This window comes from Elephas maximus, chromosome 9, assembly GCF_024166365.1.
Source record: "Elephas maximus indicus isolate mEleMax1 chromosome 9, mEleMax1 primary haplotype, whole genome shotgun sequence".
In the NCBI taxonomy this organism is placed as follows: Eukaryota; Metazoa; Chordata; class Mammalia; order Proboscidea; family Elephantidae; genus Elephas; species Elephas maximus.
Window position 1 is genome coordinate 23,208,034 of NC_064827.1, and position 22,821 is coordinate 23,230,854.

The following is a 22,821-nucleotide window of genomic DNA, read 5'->3' on the forward strand; positions in this document are numbered from 1 at the left end:
ACAACATGTCCAAAGCACGTGAGACAAAGTCTTGCCATCCTCGCTCCTATGGAGCATTCTGGCTATACTTCCAAGACAGATTTGTTCATTCTTCTGCAGTTCATGATATATTCAATATTCTTCACCAATACCACAATTCAAAGGCTTCAATTCTTCTTCAGTCTTCCTTATTCATTGTCCAGCTTTTGCATGCATACGAGGTGACTGAAAATATCATGGCTTGGATTAGACACACCTTAGTCCTCAAACTGACAGCTTTGCTTTTCAACAACTTAGCGAGGTCTTTTGAGGAAAATTTGCCCAAAGGAACATGTCATTTGATTTCCTGACTGCTGCTTCTATGGGTATTGATTGTGGATCCAAGTAAAATGAAATCCATGACAACTTCAATATTTTCTCCATTTATACAAGATGCTGCTTAATGGTCCAGTTGTGAGAGTTTTTGTTTTCTTTATGTTAAGGTGTAATCCATACTGAAGGCTGTAATCTTTGGTCTTCATCAGTAAGCACTTCAAGTTCTCTTCATTTTAAGCAAGCAAGGTTGTGTCACTTGCATAATGCAGGTTGGTTAATGAGTCTTCCTCCAATCTTGATGCCATGTCCTTCTTCCTACAGTCCAGCTTCTCTGATTATTTACTCAGCGTACAGACTGAGTAAATGCATGCTGAAAGGATACAACCCTGATGCACACCTTTCCTGATTTTAAATCACACAGTATCCCCTGTTCTGTTTGAGTGACTGACTGCTTCTTCGTCTATGTACAGATTACTCAGGAGCACAAATAATGTTCTGTAATTCCCATTCTTTGCAATGTTATTCATGATTTGTTATGATCCACATAGTTGAATGCCTCTGCCTTTAGTCAATAAAGCCAGGTAAACATCCTTCTGGTATTCTCTGGTTTCAGCCAAGATCCATCTGACATCAGCAATAACATCCCTAGTTCCACGGCCTCTTCCGAATCCGGCTTGAATTTCTGTCAGTTCCCTGTTGATGTACTGCTGCAACCGTTTTTGAATTATTTTCAGGAAAAATTTTACTTGCATGTGACATTAATGATATTGTTTGACAATTTTTCCATTCTGTTGGGTTACCTTTCTTTGGAATGGGCACAAATATGTTTCTCTTCCAGTTAGTTGGCCAGATAGATGTCTTCCAAATTTCTAGGCATAGACAAGTGAGCACCTCCAGCACTGCAACCTTTTGTTGAAACATCTCAATTGGTATTCTGTCAATTCCTGGAGCCTTGTTTTTCTCCAATGCCTTCAGTGCAACATGGACTTCTTCCTCCAATACCATTGGTTCTTGAACATATGCTACCTCCTGAAAACAGCTGAACACTGACCAATACTTTTTGGTACAGTGTCTCTGTGTTTTCCTTCCATCCTTTTTTGGTGCACCCTTTGTCATTCAACATTTCGCCCACAGAAGCTTTCAATACTACAACTCCAGGCTTGAACTTTTTCTTCAGTTCTTTCAGTTTGAGAAACGCTGGGTGTATTCTCCCCTTTTGGTTTTCTAACTGTAGGTCTTTGCACATGTTATTATAATACTTTGTCTTCTTGAGCCATCCTTTGAAATCTTCTGTTTAGCTCTTTTACTTCATCGTTTCTTCCTTTCACTTTAGCTACTCTACATTCAAGAGCAACTTTCAGAGTCTCTTCTTACACCCATTTTGGTCTTTTCTTTCTTTCCTATCTTTTAAATAACCTTTTGCTTTCTTTGTATATGATGTCCTTGATGTCATCCCACAATTCATCTGGTCTTCAGTCATCAATGTTCAGTGCATCAAATAAATTCTTGAGATGGTCCTAAATTCAGGTGAGATATACTCAAGGTTGTATTTTTGGCTCTCATTCACTTGTTTTAATTGTCTTCAGCTTCAACTTGAACTTGCATATGAGCAATTGATGGTCTGTTCCGCAGCTGGACCCTGGCCTTGTTCCGACTGATGATATTGAGCTTTTCCATTGTCTCTTTCTACAGATGTAGTCGATCTGATTCCTGTGCTTTCCATCTGGGGAGTTCCAAGTGTAGAGTCACCATTGATGTTGTTGAAAAAAGGCATTTGCATTGAATAAGTCGTTGGTCTTGCAAAATTCTATCATGCAATCCCCAGCATTATTTCTCTCACCAGGTACATATTTTCCAACTACCAACCCTTCTTCTTTGTTTCCAACTTTCACATTCCAATCACTGGTAACTATCAGCGCACCTTGATTGCATGTTTGATCAATTTCCAACTGCAGAAGTTGGTAAAAATCTCCAATTTCCTCATCTTTGGCATTAGTGTTTGGTGCTGTCATGGACTGAACTATGTCCCCCCAAAAATATGTGTATCAATTTGGTTAGGCCATGATTCCCAGTGTTGTGTGGTTGTCCTCCATTTTGTGATTGTAATTTTAAGTTAAGAGGTTTAAGGTGGGATTGTAACACCACCCTTACTCAGGTCACCTCCCTGATCCAATGTAAAGGGAATTTACCTGGGGCGTGGCCTGTACCACCTTACTCTCTCCTCAAGAGATAAAAAGGAAAGGGAAGCAAGCAGAGTTGGAGACCTCATACCACCAAAAAAGCAGCACCAGGCGCACAGCAGTCCTTTGGGCCCAGGGTCCCTGTGTCTGAGAAGCTCCTCGACGAGGAGAAGATTGAGAACAAGGACCTTCTTTCAGAGCTGACAGACAGAGAAAGCCCTCCCCTGGAGATGACACCTTGAATTTGGACTTTTAGCCTACTTTACTGTAAGGAAATAAATTTCTCTTTTTTAAAGCCATCCACTTATGGTATTTCTGTTATAGCAGCACTAGATGACTAAGACAGGTACATAAATTTGAGTAATAGTCATATTAATTGATCTCCGTTGTAGATCTATGGGTATTATCCTATAACTGACAGCACTGTACTTCAGGATAGATCTTGAGATGTTCTTTTTAATTATGAATGTGATGTTATTTCTCTTCAATTTGTGAATCACACCATAGCAGACCATATGATTACAGGTTTCAAAATGGCCAATGCCAGACCATTTCAGCTTACTAAAGCCTACAATATTGATCTTTATGTGTTCCCTTTTATTTTTGATGATTTGCAATTTTCCTAGATTCATACTTTGTACATTCCATATTCTGATTATTAATTGATGTTTGCAGCTGTTTCTTCTCATTTTGAGTCATACCACATCAGCAAATAAATGTCCTGAAAGCTGGATTTCATCTACATCATTAAGGTTGACTCTACTTTGAGGAGGCAGCTCTTTCCCAGTAGTATTTTGAGTGCCTTCCACCCTGAGGGGCTCATCTTCTGGCATATGTTAGATAATGTCCCCCTGCTATTCATAAGGTTTTCACTGGCCAATTTTTGCAGACATAGACTGCCAGGTTCTTCTTCCTAGTCTGTCTTATTCTGGAAGCTCAGCTGACACCTGCCCACTATAGGTGACCCCGATAGCATCTGAAATACCAGTGGCATAGCTTTCAGTATCACGGTAACATGCAAGCCACTACAATATGACAAACTGACATACATGACACATGTGGTGGACATTTGTATTAGGAGCCTTTAAAAAGTCACAGTTTTCTATGATGCCTACATACCAAGACATTTATTTCAACATTCTCCATAAGAGGAAAAAAATAGTTATTAAAAATGCTTCTGAATTTGAATGTGTGTTAGTGAAGAAATAAGTAAAATTTCTGATGACGTTTGAAAATAGATATGAAGTCAGAAAAAGCATGATACATAACTATAAATTATATGTTCTAGGAAACTTGTCATATTTATATCTGGGGTGATTTACCGAAATTCAATGTGCTAAAAGTACCGGGAAGTAGAATTCAAGATGGTTTTACTTCCTCGATGTGTATTTTACATATGTCTCAAAGTTTCTACACTATATGATAATTACTACTTAAGCTATTGATTGGGTGGGGGGAGTATCTTTTAAAAACTTATGAGAAGGAAAGGAATTCAGTCTGTGTCTTTGCTCCATTCTTCTCTGGCCCTGGATTCAAAACTCTTCTTTACAACTTGCTGTATTCATGTTAGTAGGTTTAATATTTCACTTACCTTTCAGTGTATGAAGAAAAAATATCTAGTGCCATTATCCCTCCAGATTGTTGTTCCAAGCTTATTCTGAACTCTTCCAAATGTACTGCAGGCACGTAAGTAATTCTGGAACAGAACACAACTCATGGCAGTAAAGGGGAGGAAGGTTTCGCCCGGCTGCTGGAAAAAGCTTCCACCGTAAAAGTATATTGTCTCTTCATCTCTACCTCTTCACACACCAATTTAATTGGTTTACTCAGCAGCGAATCTAAATTTCTGAAGGATACAATCTATCCTACATAAACTATTCTATGGGCAAGAATAACAATAGAAAATACATTTTCACGTGCTGGTGATAAATGATCTACTTACCAATAATCAGATGGGAGAGAAACGCAGCATTATTTATATTTCCCAATGAGAAGGCTAACGGTAATATTTTGAAATTAAGACAATCTATAAATCTTTACAATGATAATTGCCCGAAATAACATTAACTTTGTCCAAGGATTTCCGGGTTGTCTAGTAGAAACAGATTAGGTATGCCCTAATAAAACACTGAGTGTGAAACGTTACTTTAGGTTTTTCCATAATCTGTAACTAACTGTAGACATTAACAAGCATTACTGATAATTACGTGTTAGTTCTACTAAGTTATGGCCTCTTAAGTCTCAAGTTAAACCATTATAAGTTTATGGAAAATCTCTCTTACTAATTTGTACCAGTTTCTTATAAATACACTTTGGTTTCAGAAAAAAAGGCCTACTGTTTAGGCCTGCATGGTCAGGTACTCATGCTACAAGTAGTGGCTGAATGCCTGTTCTGGTAAGGCACTGTGCTGCCTGCTGACTACAGCTGTACTGTTTACAAGCGGACATAGTAAGATGAAGAAGTTTGCTGCTATTCTCTAAAGCCCTATACTTAGTTTATGTACTTTTTCAAGTAGACTGTTCCAACACTATCAAATGAAAGTAAGGTGAAAGAAATACTGTATTTGAAGCCAATTAAGTATGTTTAACTAAAAAAAAAGTATGTATCAAAAATAACCAACCAAACCAAACCCAGTGCCAACGAGTCGATCCCGACTCATAGTGACCCTACAGGACAGAGTAGAACTGCCCCATAGAGTTTCCAAGGAGCGCCTGGAGGATTCGAGCTGCCAACCCTTTGGTTAGCAGCCGTAGCACTTAACCACTACGCCACCAGGGTTTCCTGTATCAAAAATACACAATATGAATATCATGAAGACTACTAAACCATCTATCTATAGCTTATCCATTAAGACAGTAAGTATATAAAACCAGAGCCGTGGAGGACAGACCTAAATGGACTGTCTTTCCTACTATCATAAAATAAAAATTGTGCCAACAGCTTAAGCCACTGAGTTGGAAGGGGATATATAATTTCAGATCTATCGGTTATTCCATAAAAAACATTCACTCTGTGAGGCCCCTTAGGTTTGGAGTGAGAAGATACGATTCCGCTGCTCATCAGGAGGTGATGCGGGAGCAAATCACCACTGCTGAACCTCCACGTCCTCGATCACAAAGTGATGCTATTGTCAGCCAAGAAGCACAACACAAATCTAAGGAGGTGTTCTCACAGGACATCAACGCTCCTGGCCACGCCTGGTCGTGCTGGCCAAATACGAGAACCTTTAGAAATCTCACAGACACATTTAGCGCACAGATCAAAAAATGGTGGAGAAAGCACACTGCGGCGGATTTAGGACCAGGCTGCCTGAGAGAGTTTCATTCTAAATCCAGTTCTATTTAATTTATTCAGCTATAAAAACACTTTCTCTAACTTGTTACAAAAATATATTAAAATAGTAAATTTGCCTTTATGCCTTCAAAAATCATGAGCCAAAATGAGTAAGTTATTTCTGGAAAGAAGATTATATTTTACACAAAGAAAAAGAAAAGTTAAACTTAAAACCTAAAGCCTGAAAAGCCTATTCAAGAAAACTGATAGTATTCCTGAAGATTCATGAGAAATAAAACCTTAAGCAAAAAAGGTAGGGAAGGAAAGGGTGGGGGGTGGGGAGCTAGAACACAAGGGTGAAAATAATACTCAGTACAAAGCAATTAATTTTTATACTGATTTGAGAAAGAAAAGATGTTGCTATTCCAACCAATGTTGAAAATGAGCTTTCCCCTGTATTTGTTCAAAGCTGTTTTTCTTTTTACCAAAAAGGGGGGTACCATACATATATTTTTTTCAGATACTTTGGGGAGGGGGAGCAAGGAACAGCAAGAAAGGCAGTCTTCATAAATATTTAGCCTTATCTAGACAGTGAGGCCACAGAACAATCTCCCCACAATGCAACAGGACATGCAGATCAATTCGCACACACTCCTGGTCACACAGCCACAACAAACTGCCAAGTCACCAACAGAGAACAGCAAAACTGCATTACGGACGGTGTAAACACACAAAGAACAGCTCAGTGAAAGCTGTATTAAAAATTCTGAAAAGTAAACTAACCTTTGGTTTCCACATGGAGTGGAAGAAAAAAGAACACCTTTAGTGATGCCGAAATGTGATGCGGGTATGAATCCAGAAGGTGTGCCTGCCCAGGCAGGCAGGACTTCTCCCTTACAAAGGAGCTTTGAAGCTTAGGAGTTTGGAAAATATGATTTTCAAACGCGTTCACAATCATCAGCGCAATGTGAAAATGTGGCAATCTCACAGCTCTGCTGGAATTTATGTTCTTACGTAAACGGAGAAGAAAAGCCAACATGTATACAGTGCATCTCTATCTGGACCTCTCTGCACTGGGATGTTACAAATGCATGAAATGGCTTGCACAGACAAGTTGTAACATACAGCCATAATGAGCTTTTGAATCACCGATACTCACACATAAAAGGAGGCTCGATCGTCAGCAGGTGCTGTAGAAAATCTAGAATGTGAAGCATACGCTTCGGAATCTTTTGACAATGGTGTTAACAAATGTCAATGTCTTGTGCTGAATGTGAGAGGCATACATATGTAGTTCAAAGCGGGTGCTCCTGGTTTTTTTTTTTTCCCCCTTTCCACCTCCCTCCCATCTCCACCTCCCCCAGAAAAGCATCTGCTGTTTACTGGTGTCTATAGCAGTGATTATTAACAAGCCTGGAAAAATGTAACTGCAATCAATCTTTTATTCCTTGATCAGGAATTCATCCCACACGTTGGGTTAAGGCAGGTGAATTCTGATTCAACTCGGTAATTATCTGGCAGATGTTATAAGCAGCTGCTGCTAAGCACAAAACCCTGGCTATTATTACAGAAATATAAGAGCTCCTGGCAAGGTGGAGTGAGAAGTGAAACAGAATGCATTCTGGTGTGGCTTCACATCTGGCTTTCCATAGAAAATAATGAAACCTGGAACTTCGACTGTCTGTTCTTGAACTCTCGAAACGCAAATTATCTACCCAGGCATGCATGAAGGCACACACACAAAGTTGCTAGCAAGCTACCGTAAACGGCAAGAAAGAAATCCAGTGCATTGTCTCCATAAGCAATGCTTTTCCTAAATCCCGTCAGTTATGGAACTGAACCATTTAACATCTTTTAGTTGAAGTCCCCACATTGCACCCCTCCACCCCTGCCCTGGATTAAGCTAGGTTCATAACAAGTCATAAAAAGAAAGAGATGTGGATGGTGCTGAGATCCAGGCAACGATGGCAAGGCTTTACTGGCCAGATGTTATGGTTCCATTCAGAATAAAGAGAGGACGAGACTTTCCTTTTGGGAGGATAACTCACAAAGCTGTCAAGGTAATTCTAAACCCTTTGGCTTATGAAAAGTAAGTGACAGGGAGGGGACAGGGTCAAAAACACTTCAAGCAAACTGCATGGAATATGCTGCTCAGCCCTGGCCAACCTGAATGACAGACTATTTTCATTTTGTCATTTAATACAATCTTTCTTACATAGGATTATATGAAAATGATGCTAGTTTCTACCATTTACCCAATGAGTCAAACTCTACAAATATACTGAATCAGAGCCTTAGTAGACACTTGAGAAGAAATCAATGTGTTTTCTGAGTAGGTCTGTGTGTGTGTGTGTGTGACAGAGAGACACTGATTGATTGACTGACTGGCTTACTGATTGATTGGTTTCTAGAAGAGGAAAGGTTGTAGGTTGTTTTCTTATTTTTTTCATGTAAGATTCTACAATTCATTTTGCCTCCTGAGATCCCAACGCAATTACTTATCAGAATACCTCTCTAGATATCCTTCAATGTCATAATACAGCCTCTGTCCACAGCAAATTGGTAAATTCTGGTATTGAATCTGAGGGTGGAAAAAAATGAGAAAAGGGGAAAGATACTTTTTAAGCTTGACAGATGGGATAAAATGTACCTGATGACTTTTTGGAGTTGACTATATGTATGACTTATGCCAAACTGACATCACAATGGTCTGATATTTTGGTCTTTTTTTTTAATGTTCTGTAGTGCATTAGAACGGAGGGGTAAGGCTGGCACTAAGCAGCAATTCTGGCCATCAGAGTGCCAAAAAGTGGGCAAAGGACCTATATCTGTGCACATAGCACAGCCCACGTACTACTGCACAATAAATGAAACGATCAGGTACTAGACCGTCTGCATTTTATAAAAAAAAGTCTGCATTTTATACTACATCTAAACTACGTAAGTTTAAACCCTTGCCAAAACTAGTCTCCACATGGATCTATATCATTCATCTTTTAAGCTGAAGGAATAAACGATGGCCCTCAAGTGGTGGGGAAAGTTTCTCTTATCTCTTAGTGTAGAAGCACGGACATTTTTAATGATATTCACTTGTACCTGCATTATTAAGATAATTAAGGAACAGTCACACGATCTGATGATTTGATCAATGATAAAAGTCAAAAAGACATGCAAAAAACATGAAAACCCATCAGTGAAGCTTCTGCCTAAAAATACTTCTTCTGTATATGACACAGAATCCACTCTGAAAATTTATGATACATATTTTCTGCTTTTTATTGAAGATGGAATGAAAACCAGATTGTAAATGTAGCTTTCCTTACCTAAGCTCTAGCAATACATACTTTGCAAAATAACCAGTAATAGTAATGCAGTAGTAAAATAGCATTAAAAGAAAAAAGTTTCCCATACCTAGTAATCGTTTTGTCAAGTTAAGGCAAACAATCTTTTCCTGTGCTTTATTCTACTATTATATCTCTTATACATATATTAAATGCAAACGTCAAAGATTCATGCTAAAGAAAAAGGCCAAGCTATTACATTGATGAAGTATGACAATAAAGTCGAACTGATTTTCATTTTGGCTCCAGGAATGTTTTGGCCTTAATAACCAAACCACATGTATGACATGCTTTTAATATATTATGAGCTTATGGAACATTTAAAACACTTCCTGACAAAATATCCTATGTGAGCTCCAATCTGTCTATACCAAAACGTTAGTGAATCCCCTTAGGTAATGAGTTAGTTCAAGAAAGGGGAAGTTACGGGTCACACTGGAACTGTTCTAATAGGGTGTTTTCCATGCCAAGCCCTTTAAGAACTGGTCAAGTTTTAGGATCCACAGAGTTGAATGTGGTAGTGTACAACTCCCCATACTGAGGTCAATCCAAACTTGTGGGTAAGATCCCCAGGGGACCCTTCTGCTCCATGAAAGATGTCTCCACGTAGGCTTTAACGTCTGGCTCCAGACTGGTTCTTGAAGCCCCAGAAACTCTGGCAAAGACATGTCTCATGGAATATTTATCAACGTTTGAGTATATCTCTTGCTACCACTGGCTTGTCTTTTGGTCCACTGATAGTATCAAATATAGCACCACTCCTTCCAGGAGCAACTTCTTCAATACAAACGTTGATAGGAGGGTTGTTGCAGAAATCATTGGAGAAGTACAATTAAAAACACAAAGCAATATTTTCAACACTGTTACAGTCTTCAAAAAGAGAAACACTGCAATCAAGAACTCCTCAGAAAATCAAATTCTTAAGTGATTTATGCTAAATAAATAGGTGATAATTTTTCTACCAACAGAAGCATATACTGAAAAAAAATCTGATAAATGAATTGAAATTCCTGAGTTTCCCAAGCCAAACTGGGACCCACATGATACCTACTTTATGTCTGGGCCAATAAGAGAATGTCTTCGCAACATCGCTCGTGCCTGGGCATTGGTTAAATTGATGGTAGATTCTTCATTAATGGACAAGATGCAGTCCCCAACGGCAATCCGGCCATCTCGACTGATGGCACCACCATGAATAATGCTCCGGACAATCATCCCCAAGCCATCTTTATTAGCACTGACTGTCATCCCTACGGTAAACAGGAATAAAGGTATGTATTAAATACATGAATTCCAAATTTGTTTTAATTTGAATTTAATAATGCCTATGGAGTCATTACTATAGGGTTGCTATGAGCTGGAACTGACTCGATGGCAGTGGGTTATGAAGCCATAGATACAAGAATACGGGTAACTTCTTTTAGGCAATAAAAAATAACATGAAGCAAAGGAGTTTTTTTTTTTTCCTAACAACAAGGTAAGTTTTAAGTAAATTTTAAAATGTTTATGAAATTTCAGAGAGATGAAAACACTCCAAATTGACCATGGTAGAGATGAAATAGGTCTACAGTACAGAATGAGTGTAATTTAGGTCATGTAATGTGCCGCCTACTACACAGAAAGCTCTCTGGGGGAGATGTATGCTATTCGACACTATGGACAAAATTTTACAGTAGCAGTTCATTTCTTATGTATGTAAGAGAATAAAAAGCAAGACTACAAATGGAAAATTAGTTCTATAAATTAAAAAATGTTCTGCTCTTAACTTATTTCTAGATCATTTGTTCATTCAGTGTCCATGTACTCTATGCTTAATATGTACCATGTACTGTGCTGGTTGCTTGAGATAAAAAACATAGTACATTGTTCTAACATCAAAGTGCTTGTTTTTAAGTCTTAATCCCCAGTGCCTATCACAGTGCCTGATTATGTAGTAGCCTGTTGAACTGAAATGATGTGGATTTAATTCTAATCTATTCCCATTTCATCTCTAAATCTAAACTCCTGTGGGCTCCAGATTTGGATATTCAAGGGCCTTCTTGGCGTGGCCCCTGGATGTCTCATAAGAAACGCAAACTTAGTAAATACAAAGTTAAGCTTTTTCAATTTTCACCTCCCCATATTTCACCATTTGGTCCTTCTTCTTGGTAAACAGCACCACCATACTACTCTTCATTACTCAAAACAGAAATGTTGGCTTTGTTCTCAGGGCAGATATAAAGGTATAATGGTAATTATAACAACTTTCTTTGACATAGTCACTAATTCCTTTTTAGGCTTCTTTTTTTTTTTTTTACCTATTTTAAAAAAAAGGAATGGAAAACTGTTTTTCTAAATATTAATTCTGCTGTGTACCGCTGAGTCGATTCCAACTCGTAGCGACCCTAAAGTGACTTACTAGGACAGAGTAGAATGCCCTGTAAGGTTTCCTAGACTGTAATCTTTACGGGACCAGATTACCAGGGCTTTTCTCTGGCAGAGCCTCTGTGTGGGTGGGAACTGCCGAATGCTTAACCATTGCGTCAAATTAGACACAATATTTCAAACATTTTTTAAAAACAATCTTGGTTATGTTTCTAGCCTAATATTTCATGCCGGGATATGAGCAACAAGGCTTCTAACTGTCCTTTTCTGACAGAAATGAACCATGACCAAATGTATTTCAAATATGCCATTAAGACTCATACTAATGATTTTTAAATGCATTAAAAAGACACCCTGTTGAGCATAAACCAACAAACAAGTCTTTTCCATCCCAGGTGGATTTCTCATAAGCAAAGAGACTGACTCTGAAATGTTTCATTAGGTAACCTAATTTTTCCCTGATAAAGCCACTTTTTCTACCAATACCTACCAAACAACTCTACTAAGGCTGAAATGTGTGACCAAACAAAATTTAACTCAGTGGCCCATGCTGGAAATCTAACCCACCATCTTGTTCTCATTAACACTCCACACTCTCCAAATAAAATAAACCACAGACATGGGACATGTCATCATGAACTATTGTTGACATGACCTCTGAATTCATTTTTCACAGAATATTTAATGCACAGCTCCATCAACTGCTAGAACTGTCAGGTCATGTCAACTGTATAAACTGACAGGCTGACATCAATGAGCTCAGCTTATATTTCCCTTTCACCAATTGATAATTTTCAGGGTTTAACAACTTTGAGGTAATGGCCACTAAATCTTGGTAGTAACGTGTAAGAACTCTTAAATTTTTCTTGGAAGAAATACAGTAGATAGTCCAAATCATGCACTGTGGAGCCAGAGACCTGGGTCCAAATCTGAGCTCCATCACTTCCAAGCAGTGTGGCCTTGGACAACTGACTTAACCTTACACTGGGCCTTAGTTTGCCCATCTGTAAAATGGGAACAATAATGTCCACTCTCGGCACTGTTTAAAGAATTAAGTGAGAAATAGGTATGTAGAGTAAGTTTCAAAGCATCTGGCACAAAGCACGCAATATTAAACAGCTGCAAAACTAGAAACAAAAGAAAACTCCCAGGATATATTTAAAATACATCTCTATCCAATCCAAAATCACACTGCTCTCTAAAAGCTAACTGCAAATCTTAACTCAGCCTTAAAATGAAGCTTGTTATTATAACACTCTGAATATTTTCTTGGATAATTCAAGCACAGAGTACATTGTGTGGTATGGGAGAACCAGAGATGGACTGAGGTTTGAGTCCTGGCTCCAGCCCCTAAGGGTTGAGTACTTTCAGAGAAGGAGCCCTGGTTGCACAGTGGTTACATGCTCTGTTGCTCACTGAATGGTTTGGTGGTTCAAACCCACCAGCCTCTCCGAGACAGAAGGATGTGGCAGTCTGCTTCCATAAAGATTATAGCCTAGGAAACCCTATGGTGGCAGTTCTACTCAGTCCTACAGAATTGCTATAAGTCGGACTCAACAGTAATGGGTTTCATTTCCAGAGAAGTTACTAAATGTGTCTACACTTTTGTACCTAATCACTGAAGAGAGGATAATAATAATTTCCTTTCCTTTTTTTTTTTTTTTACCTTCAAGCCCTAATACAACATAATTCAATGCCCACAGACCTAACAAAAATCATCAAGATTAGATGTGTTAACAGGCACTATATGCATGTGTACACATGTGTGCATATCTGCACACAACATTCCTCCTTTAGATTCAACAAAGTTAAAAAAGTGATTCATGAAATCAAAACAAATGGATTATGGCAGCATTTATAGAAACCTATTATTTACTGATAATTTCTTCTGATCACCACTAGTGGTGATTAGAGAAAGAATAAATTATCCAGGGGGCTAAAACATCATACAACTGGTTAAGAAAAGACAACGGATCTAAGAAAATGTGTTCGGTGATAGAACCCTTCATAACATACTCTTCTATCCCTACAGAGCCAGGCTCTATGTAGATTTCCTAAAATATTATTTTCACACTTCTTGTTACTTCAAGTTGTAAAGGCAACACCTTCTTACATTAAAGCTTAACTGAACGCTTTAATTAATATTTTAATGTTTTATACAGACTTTAAAAATAGGCCTCATTTCGTGATTCCGTTACATCTAGTGGAGCCCCAGGGGTGAGGTGGTTAAGAGCTTGGCTGCTAATCAAAAAGTCAGCATTTCGAACCAACCAGGCACTCCTTGGAAACCCTACAGGGCAGCTCTACTCTGTCCTCTGACTTGAGGACAATGGGTTTTACATTTAGTGACTTTAATAAGTCCTGCAGAAATCCGATCTTGTAACAAACACCTCACGTCAACTGAGGTAACAGAGAAAAGTTCTCGCCATGGCACAGAGTTTCCAAAGTGCTGGAGGAACCTGAAGTTAGGGAATCAAACTGCCAGGGATGAAGCCCTATTAACTTTTGAGGGGTGTAAATGAATTCAGATAATGGACAATGAAGGGGAAAAGTCCAACTAAAAGTTGCTTACACTTTACAGTCTAGTTGTTAAACTCACGGTGCCATGATTTTATACTTGTAAATAAGTGGCTTACTTTCACAAAACAAATGAAAGGGCTCTTTGATGCCTCAACTTTAAAATCGTCAGAATCGACTGGACAACAACGGGTTTGGTTTTTTGGTTTTTTGAAAATCAAGCTATCCAGGTTTGGAAACCATGGTGGAGTAATGGTTAAGTACCATGGCTGCTAACCAAGAGGTCAGCAGTTCGAATCTACCAGGCAATCCTTGGAAACTCTATAGGGCAGTTCTACTCCGTGCTATAGGGTCGCTATGAGTCACAATCAACTCGACAGTAACAGATTTTTCATCCAGGTTTAGATGACTTTCCCAAGTGCTTAATCATGTAGTATGTTTTTTTTTAAACCAAAACTTAAAAGCTGACATGGCATGATTTGAACACAAACTTTTATTGCAAGTCATTGCTATTCCCATTAAGTGAAAAAAAGAAAAATCAAGTCCAAAATAAATTTGTTGGCATAGCTTTTGCTTTCAAAAGAATTAAATCTCATCCACTTTAGTTTTCAGTGAAATCTGAGAATAATTAGGTTCTTAGTGCAATGTGAGACTATACCAATGATACAGAGTTTCAGAACGGAAATCAAGTTGAATGAACAGAAAACAATAAAGGTATTAAAATATTGGAAAGATGTCTCTCTCTGTCACAATAACAAACTTGATATAATTTTAATAAGCTATAAACAAGATAAAGGAGCCCTGGTGACACAGTGGTTAAAGTGCTCAGCTGCTAACCAAAATGTCTGTGGTTAGAACCCATTAGCAGCTCTGCAGGAGAAAGATGTGGCAGTCCGCTTCTGTAAAGATTTACACAGCCCTGGAAACCCTATGGGGCAGTTCTACTCCGTCCAATAGGGTTGCTGTAAACAAGATTATAAACACGATTACAGAATACTGCAATGTAATATACCTGGGATTACAGTTTATAAAATTGTACAGACCTGATGTTAAAGGTGGGGCATGACTACAATAAATTTAGGAAAAGACAGTCTTTCATTACAACTTTGACAAAGGCCAGCCCTGGGCTAGTATCAGTAAAACACTATTCCCTGACCAGAGGTCCCGATACCAAATAAGGTGACCATTCTTGCTCAGAATGTAAGCTATGAGGAGTTCAAAACGATCATTATATTTTCCACGTGAAATAGTGACTCTAATAAAATAATACAATGTTACTTAAAATACATAAATGACCCGCTTAGAAATGTAGATAAGAAATTAAGGAACTGACAAGTTTCCTTCTCTGTGCTGACATTACATCTTGGTTGGTTATATCATAGAAGGAACAGGATCTGTGACACAGAGTTAGCCAAGTGCCTTGCACTGCATTTGGGCATTTGGGACAACTGATTTATCATCCTGCTTATCAGCACCAAGTGCTAAAGACAGAGCTGAGTCACATGACTGCTGAATGCAATAAGAGAACAAATTTGTCTGCCTCCAAATAGTTTTACTTACTGCAATTAGGATTTTACTTCTATGGGAAGTTTTCTTTGCCCAATTCAGAGGGATCCATCTGTAATTATTAACCAGCACAACACTTCATGCGTAACGGAGAACACAAAACTCCTGCCACCTGGGAAGAACTACTGAATAAATGCATTTATATTTTGGTGGTGGCACACCTGGCTGTCTTTTTAGTCTTTATCTCAGTGAATGAAGGAAATTAAATACAAACTGACTTATGCATAATGGGTAGCATTCAACGAAACTAATAATTTACTTTTGCAAAGAATTTACAGTTCTAAATTGCTGACTTTTCATTTTCTAAGAATTCCTCTTCTGATTTGCTGTTTCATATACAAACAATTCGTATATCTTGTACTTAAATGGAAATGAGGCTTATGAATGCTTTTAAATAATTAAGAGAGTGGGAGAATTTAAGCTAGCCTGAAATAAACAAGGCTATTAACATTTCTGGAAAAATAATGAGTATATATAAAAAGACAGGCCATAAAAGGAACAGGAAAATTTTGATCATCTGTTTTCTTAGCTATAGGACAAAGTATGGAAAACCTTCTATATGTCCAATATTTCCTCTGAGTAAGGAGGCTGGGGGAGTGACAATATGTAGAAAATAAGGAACTTACCTAGGCTAGAATTGCCTTTTGCTATAGTAATAGTCCTCTCCCAAGAGTCCAGGGGGCTCTGTTCAAGTAAGTACTCAGAGCCCTGAGGGAAAGAAAACGCAAGTCACACGGAAAGGAAAACTAGACTTTGGAGTGCGATTTCAACATCACAGAAAAAAAAAAAAAATCACAGATGTACCCTAATTGGCAGTGCTTTTTTCAGCAAGAACCTAGCACTAAAACAAGTTCATAGGTTGCCTGAGGATAATCTCAGTCGGGAGAGCACTCTTTCCATATGAGAGGATTAACCAGGTGCCTCTTACCCTTCACTGCACTCCCTCCCACATCCCCACCCCACTCCCCGACCCCCCAAAAAGTTATCTTTAAAATGCTACCTTTCCAGTTGAATTAGGGAGCAGAGAAGAACTAAGTTCTGCACTTGATATACCCTCATTTGGTAGCTGAGACTCAGGCCATGCTCCTGTGTTTTCACATTTGTATTGCTGCTCAATAGCGTTTGCAGGTGTGTAATCCTTTAAGGCCAAGCCAGAAGCAGGCTCCAAGTTCAAGTCCCCTGAGGGCACTTTCTCTTCCTGTTGTTGGAGGGGATTCTGTGCATACAGCTCCTCCGAGGACATATGCAGGTCAAGTACTGGATCTGAAGAAGTTCTGGCCACGTCCTGATGAGTACAGAATTTTTGAAAAGCAAGAGTTGTGATCACAATTACATGAGTGTATTTGGCAAGACCACTTCTTAATGAATAAAACACAACTATTCATTACTCAGAAAAGATTAAAAGACATACAGTCTCTTCCTTAGCACATTATCTACACATCTTTGTCTTCATGAGTGCTTTTTGAAGGCGCTTCTTACAAATCCTACATCTCCTTTTACTGAGTTACATATGTGCAATATGCTGTTCATAAGATCTAGATGAAATATTATGTTCTACCTGCAAATAAAATTACTCAGAGTGCAAACTACGTAGCGAAGCCAATAATTTATATTTCCAAATCTCATTTAAAGTGTAGGTCATTTCCAGTCAGTCTCAAGCTATTCCTACTTACTATGAGATCAAGAGCTTAAGGAGTATGACATTTGTGGACTCAGGCTCACAAGAACCTCCAAGAGAGTATTATCTGATAGGCATTTATGGAGAAAAACAGAAAGCCATATAATTCATATTATTATAGGAAAAATTTCATAAAGATTCTGAAAGATAAAAGAGAAGGAATGCTAAGATGGGGTGGCTTGCTTGCTTTGGATGCATCATCAAGAGGAATCAACAGCTGGAGGATAACATCACGTTTGTGAAGCAGAGGGCCAGCAAAGGCAAGTGAAACCCAAGGTGAGATAGACTGGCACAACAGCCACAATGATGGACCTGAACATGCTGGTGACTGCAGAATGACACAGAACCAGGCAACGTTTTGTTTTGTCACGTTGAATGTTGCCATTAGTTAAAGCCAACTTGATAGCAGCTATCAATCAATTAAAGGTTAGATACCAAGTATACACACACACTTTTTAACCCTAAACAGAACCATACAATAAGTATTTTTTACTTGCTTTTTTGCAGTATCTTTCTATCTTGACACGAGAGATTTCCATGTCAAGTAAATAAAAGTTAACTTCAATGTTCTTATGACCACAAAATATTCCTAGGTATAAATGTAGTGGAGTGTATACTCTGAGCCAGTGTACATATCTCTAGGTTTGGATTCTGGCTCCACTAATAACTGTTTGAGCACTGGCAAGTTACTTAAACATTTATGTATAAATTGGGAAAAATAACAGGACCAGCAGGGGTCTCTGGGTGGTGCAAATGTTTAAGCCCTGAAAGACTGGAAGTTCAAACCCACCCAGAGGCACCTCAGAAACAGGCCTGGTAATCTGCTTCCAAAAGGTCACAGCATTGAAAACCCTGTGGAGCACAGTTCTACTTTGACACACAAGGTTGTCAGGAGTTGGAATCGACTTGACAGTAAACTAAAAACAACAACAATCATAGCTTTACTGAGAGGACAAAGACAGTTAATATCTGCAGAATACTAAGCTGAACTGAATTAATAGAAAATGCCCAGTAAACGGTAGCCATTGCTGTTATTTTACTAAACACCTTTGTGCATATGTGTGAAAATTTATTTAGTGTGAACTCCCAGAATTGGAATTGTGGGTCAAATGGTATGCACATTTAAAATGTTGACACATGGTACCAAATCATCTTCCAATTTTGACTTGAAAAACCAGAATATGGGAATATTCCATTATTCATCTTGCTATTCCTAGATATATTTGGCAATCTGATCCATAAGAAATCTATTCATTAGTCTTTTCTGTGCAAGTCCCTACTCTAGTGAGGATATACCATTTGTTGATCTTCTATGAATATTCTCTTCCTACACTTTATCAAACGTTCTATTAAGTGATTTTTATTCTTAGCATTGATGTACTATGAATATAAAGTTGTTATTCACAATATATGTTGCAAATACTTTCCCAGCCTGTCCCTTATCTTTTAAATTTGTATGTTATATTTTATCATGAAGAAGTTGAATTTTTTATGTCATCGAATTTGTCATTTTTTTCTCCATGCTTCTGGGTTTTATATCTTGTATACTAAGTCTTTCCTTCACACAAAGTACATGAAATGTTTTCTAGCATTTTTCTTCTATTTTATTAATGTTTTCAGATGCAACTTTTTAACCCATCTAAAACTTATTTCCGGGCATGGTGTGAGATTTCAGGTTTTGCTAAATGGGTAATTAATTGCTCCAACACAATTTATCACATGCTTCTTCCTCAATGCCAGTTATCAACTTTTTGGAACTATCAAATAACACCTGGTACAAAAGACTGAGGCAAGTGGGAATATCACACAAAAAAGTAACATCTTTACTTTCTTCCAGAACAAATGACATAAAGGTGTAATCTACACTTCCAGAACATAAATAATAATCTGTTTGTTCATTCACTCAATTTTGATTATTTTATTATTATGAATAATAACAATGTACTTACTATAGAATTGGCTAGCATCTATATTACTAAATTAATTTTAATAATTAGCAGTAAATCATCTACACCACGCCTCAAATAAAGATAACAATCAAAACTGTTTTTCATCAGAAAAAGAGGTCAAGCAGCCCTTGTTAGCTGGGGTTTACTGTAAATCATGTAACAGAAATTTCTATGCATTATTCATGAAGGAGTTAACATAGACACACAGGAAATAAAGAGCTAATCAACACAGCAGACAACATACGCCTACTTCAGAAACGTTTCTGCTTGCTGAACAACCAGCTGAGTTTTATTTTTAAAAATCTTGTGGATCTAAAAGAAAAGCAGTTCTTCCCCCATAAGATGTCCAAAAATAACTCTACAATTTCCCAGCACAACTTGGTGTCTAAATTGAAGTCTTCTAAAAATCCACATTAATATATGCCTCCACTTGACAACATTCTTGTCCTCAGAAAAAAAACAAATGGAGGAGAGGCAAGGATGGATTGTGTTTACTTCTGCTTATTAAAGATATGGTGAAACCCATGTGAAACTGTGCACTACAGATTAGTAAATAAACACAATTAAGGGCTTTCATACCTTGCTTACTGTAAGCCTGTGCGTAACTTGCTTACCAGTTAATCTGCCCCTGGGAGGATAAATAAAAATGTCACATATACCTAAAAGTAGCTCTATCTCTTAAATGTAATATATGAGTATGGCTATGGATTTTTATATATATATATATATATATATATGGATTGAATCAGAAAAAAAAAAAAGCTATTGCCGTTGAGTCTATTCCAATTCACAGCAACATTATGAGGCAGAGTAGAACTGCCCCATAGGATTTCCAAGGAGCAGCTAGTGGATTTGAATGGCCAACCTTTTGGTTAGCAGCTGACCTCTTAACCGCTATGCCACAGTATTGAATAGTGCCCTCCAAAAATATGGCTTGGATTCCTGGCCCTTGTGTCTGTAGATGTGATCCTCTTTGAAAAGAGAGTTTTTCTTTGGTTTTTGATAAGGTCATACCAGTATAGGGTGAATCCTAAGCCTGACCATTTCTGAGTTATAAAAAGGCCAGGATAGACACAGAGACACACACAAGAGGGAAGGCAAAAGCTATATGAGGATCATCTGCAAGTCAAGAAATGTCAAAGAACCAAGGAACGCTTGGGGCTACCGACAAGGAAAGAATCAACACTGCCAAGACCCTGATTTGGACTTTCAGCCTCCAGAACTGTCAGAAAATAAATTTATGTTCTTTAAAGCTACCTGCTTGTGGCACATGTCTTACAGCAGCACCAGGTAACTAAGACAGTTATACTCGGGGCACTTATTTACCCAGATATTGTATTTATATATACTAGCTACATATTTACATATGTAAAGAGATGATGGAAAAGCTCAATATCATCAGTCAGAACAAGGCCAGGGGCCGACTGTGGAATAGACCATCAATTGCTCATATGCAAGTTCAAGCTGAAACTGAAGAAAATCAGAGCAAGTCCACGGGAGCCAAAATATGACCTTCAGTATATCCCACCTGAATTTAGAGACCATCTGAAGAACACATTTGACACATTGAACACTAGCAACTGCAGACCAGATGAGTTGTGGAATGACATCAAGGACATCATCTATGAAGAAAGCAAGAGGTCACTGAAAAGACAGGAAAGAAAGAAAAGACCAAAATGGATATCAGAGGAGACTCTGAAACTTGCTCTTGAGCATCGAGCAGCTAAAGCAAAAGGAAGAATTGATGACGTAAAGGAACTGAACAGAAGATTTAAAAGGGCCTCTCGAGAAGACAAAATAAAGTATTATAATGACATGTGCAAAGAGCTGGAGATGGAAAACCAAAAGGAAAGAACACACTCGGCGTTTTTCAAGCTGAAAGAACTGAAGAAAAAATTTAAGCCTCGAGTTGCAACAGTGAATGATTCCATGGGGAAAATATTAAACGATGCAGGAAGCATCAAAAGAAAATGGAAGGAATACACAGAGTTGTTATACCAAAAAGAACTAGTTGATATTCAACCGTTTCAAGAGGTGGCATATGATCAGGAACCGATGGTACTGAAGGAAGGGGTCCAAGCTGCTCTGAAGGCATTGGTGAAAAACAAGGCTCCAGGTATTGATGGAATATCAGTTGAGATGTTTCAACAAACAGAGGCAACGCTGGAGGTGCTCACTCATCTATGCCAAGAAATATGGAAGACAGCCTCATGGCCAACTGACTGGAAGAGATCCATATTTATGCCTATTCCCAAGAAAGGTGATCCAACCGAATGTGGAAATTATAGAACAATATCATTAATATCACACGCAAGCAAAATTTTGCTGAAGATCTTTCAAAAATGGCTGCACCAGTGTATCAACAGGGAGCTGCCAGAAATTCAGGCTGATTTCAGAAGAGGACGTGGAGCCAGGGATATCATTGCTGATGTCAGATGGATCCTGGCTGAAAGCAGAGAATACCAGAAGGATGTTTACCTGTGTTTTATTGACTATGCAAAGGCATTCGACTGTGTGGATCATAACAACTATGGAGAACACTGCGAAGAATGGGAATTCTGGAATGCTTAATTGTGCTCATGAGGAACCTTTACATAGATCAAGAGGCAGTTGTTTGGACAGAGTAAGGGGATACTGACTGGTTTAAAGTAAGGAAAGGTGTGCATCAGGGTTGTATTCTTTCACCATACCTATTTAATCTGTATGCTGAACAAATAATCCGAGAAGCTGGACTATACGAAGAAGAATGGGGCATCAGGATTGGAAGAAGACTTATTAACAACCTGTGTTATGCACATGACACAACCTTGCTTGCCAAAAGTGAAGAGGACTTGAAGCACTTACTAATGAAGATCAAAGACCACAGCCTTCAGTATGGATTACACCTCGACCTAAAGAAAATAAAAATCCTCACAACTGGACCAATGAGCAACATCATGATAAATGGAGAAAAGATTGAAGTTGTCAAGGATTTCATTTTACTTGGATCCACAATCAACAGCCATGGAAGCAGCAGTCGAGAAATCAAAAGATGCGTTGCATTGGGCAAATCTGTTGCAAACGGCCTCTTCAAAGTGCTGAAGAGCAAAGATGTCACCCTGAAGACTAAGGTGTGCCTGACCCAAGCCATGGTATTTTCAATCGCATTATGTGCATGTGAAAGCTGGACAGTGAATAACGAAGACCAAAGAAGAGTTGACACCTTTGAATTGTGGTGTTGGTGAAGAATATTGAATATACCATGGATTGCCAAAAGAACGAACAAATCTGTCTTGGAAGAAGTGCGGCCAGAATGCTCCTTAGAGGCAAGGATGGCAAGACTGTGTCTTACATACTTCAGACATGTTGTCAGGAGGGATCAGTCCCTGGAGAAGGACATCATGCTTGGCAGAGTACAGGGTCAGTGGAAAAGAGGGAGACCCTCAACAAGGGGGATTGACACAGTGGCTGCAACAATGAGCTCAGGCATAACAACGACTGTAAGGATAGCACAGGACTGGGCAGTGTTTCGTTTTGTTGTGCATACGGTCGCTGTGAGTCGTAACCAATTTGAGGGCACCTAACAACTTTTTTTTTTTTTTCTTAACAACAACTAACAGCTACATATTTAAACATTCACTAAACACGGACCTGGTTTTCTTTAATAAGAAGTCTACTA

The 22,821-nt window shown here is 38.4% G+C and overlaps 1 protein-coding gene across 9 annotated transcripts in view; it reads right to left on the reverse strand.

The window, feature by feature from the left end:
• Window positions 1–22,821, reverse strand: part of MPDZ (multiple PDZ domain crumbs cell polarity complex component) — a 189,377-nt gene that overhangs the window by 61,378 nt on the left and 105,178 nt on the right. For all 9 annotated transcript variants that reach the window (XM_049897166.1, XM_049897162.1, XM_049897163.1 and 6 more), the window contains 4 exons: window positions 16,537–16,821; window positions 16,163–16,244; window positions 10,141–10,339; window positions 4,066–4,170 (listed from right to left, as the gene is read on the reverse strand). In XM_049897166.1, coding sequence (XP_049753123.1) covers window positions 4,066–4,170; window positions 10,141–10,339; window positions 16,163–16,244; window positions 16,537–16,821 — 671 coding nt within the window. The remainder of the gene's footprint in view (window positions 1–4,065; window positions 4,171–10,140; window positions 10,340–16,162; window positions 16,245–16,536; window positions 16,822–22,821) is intronic.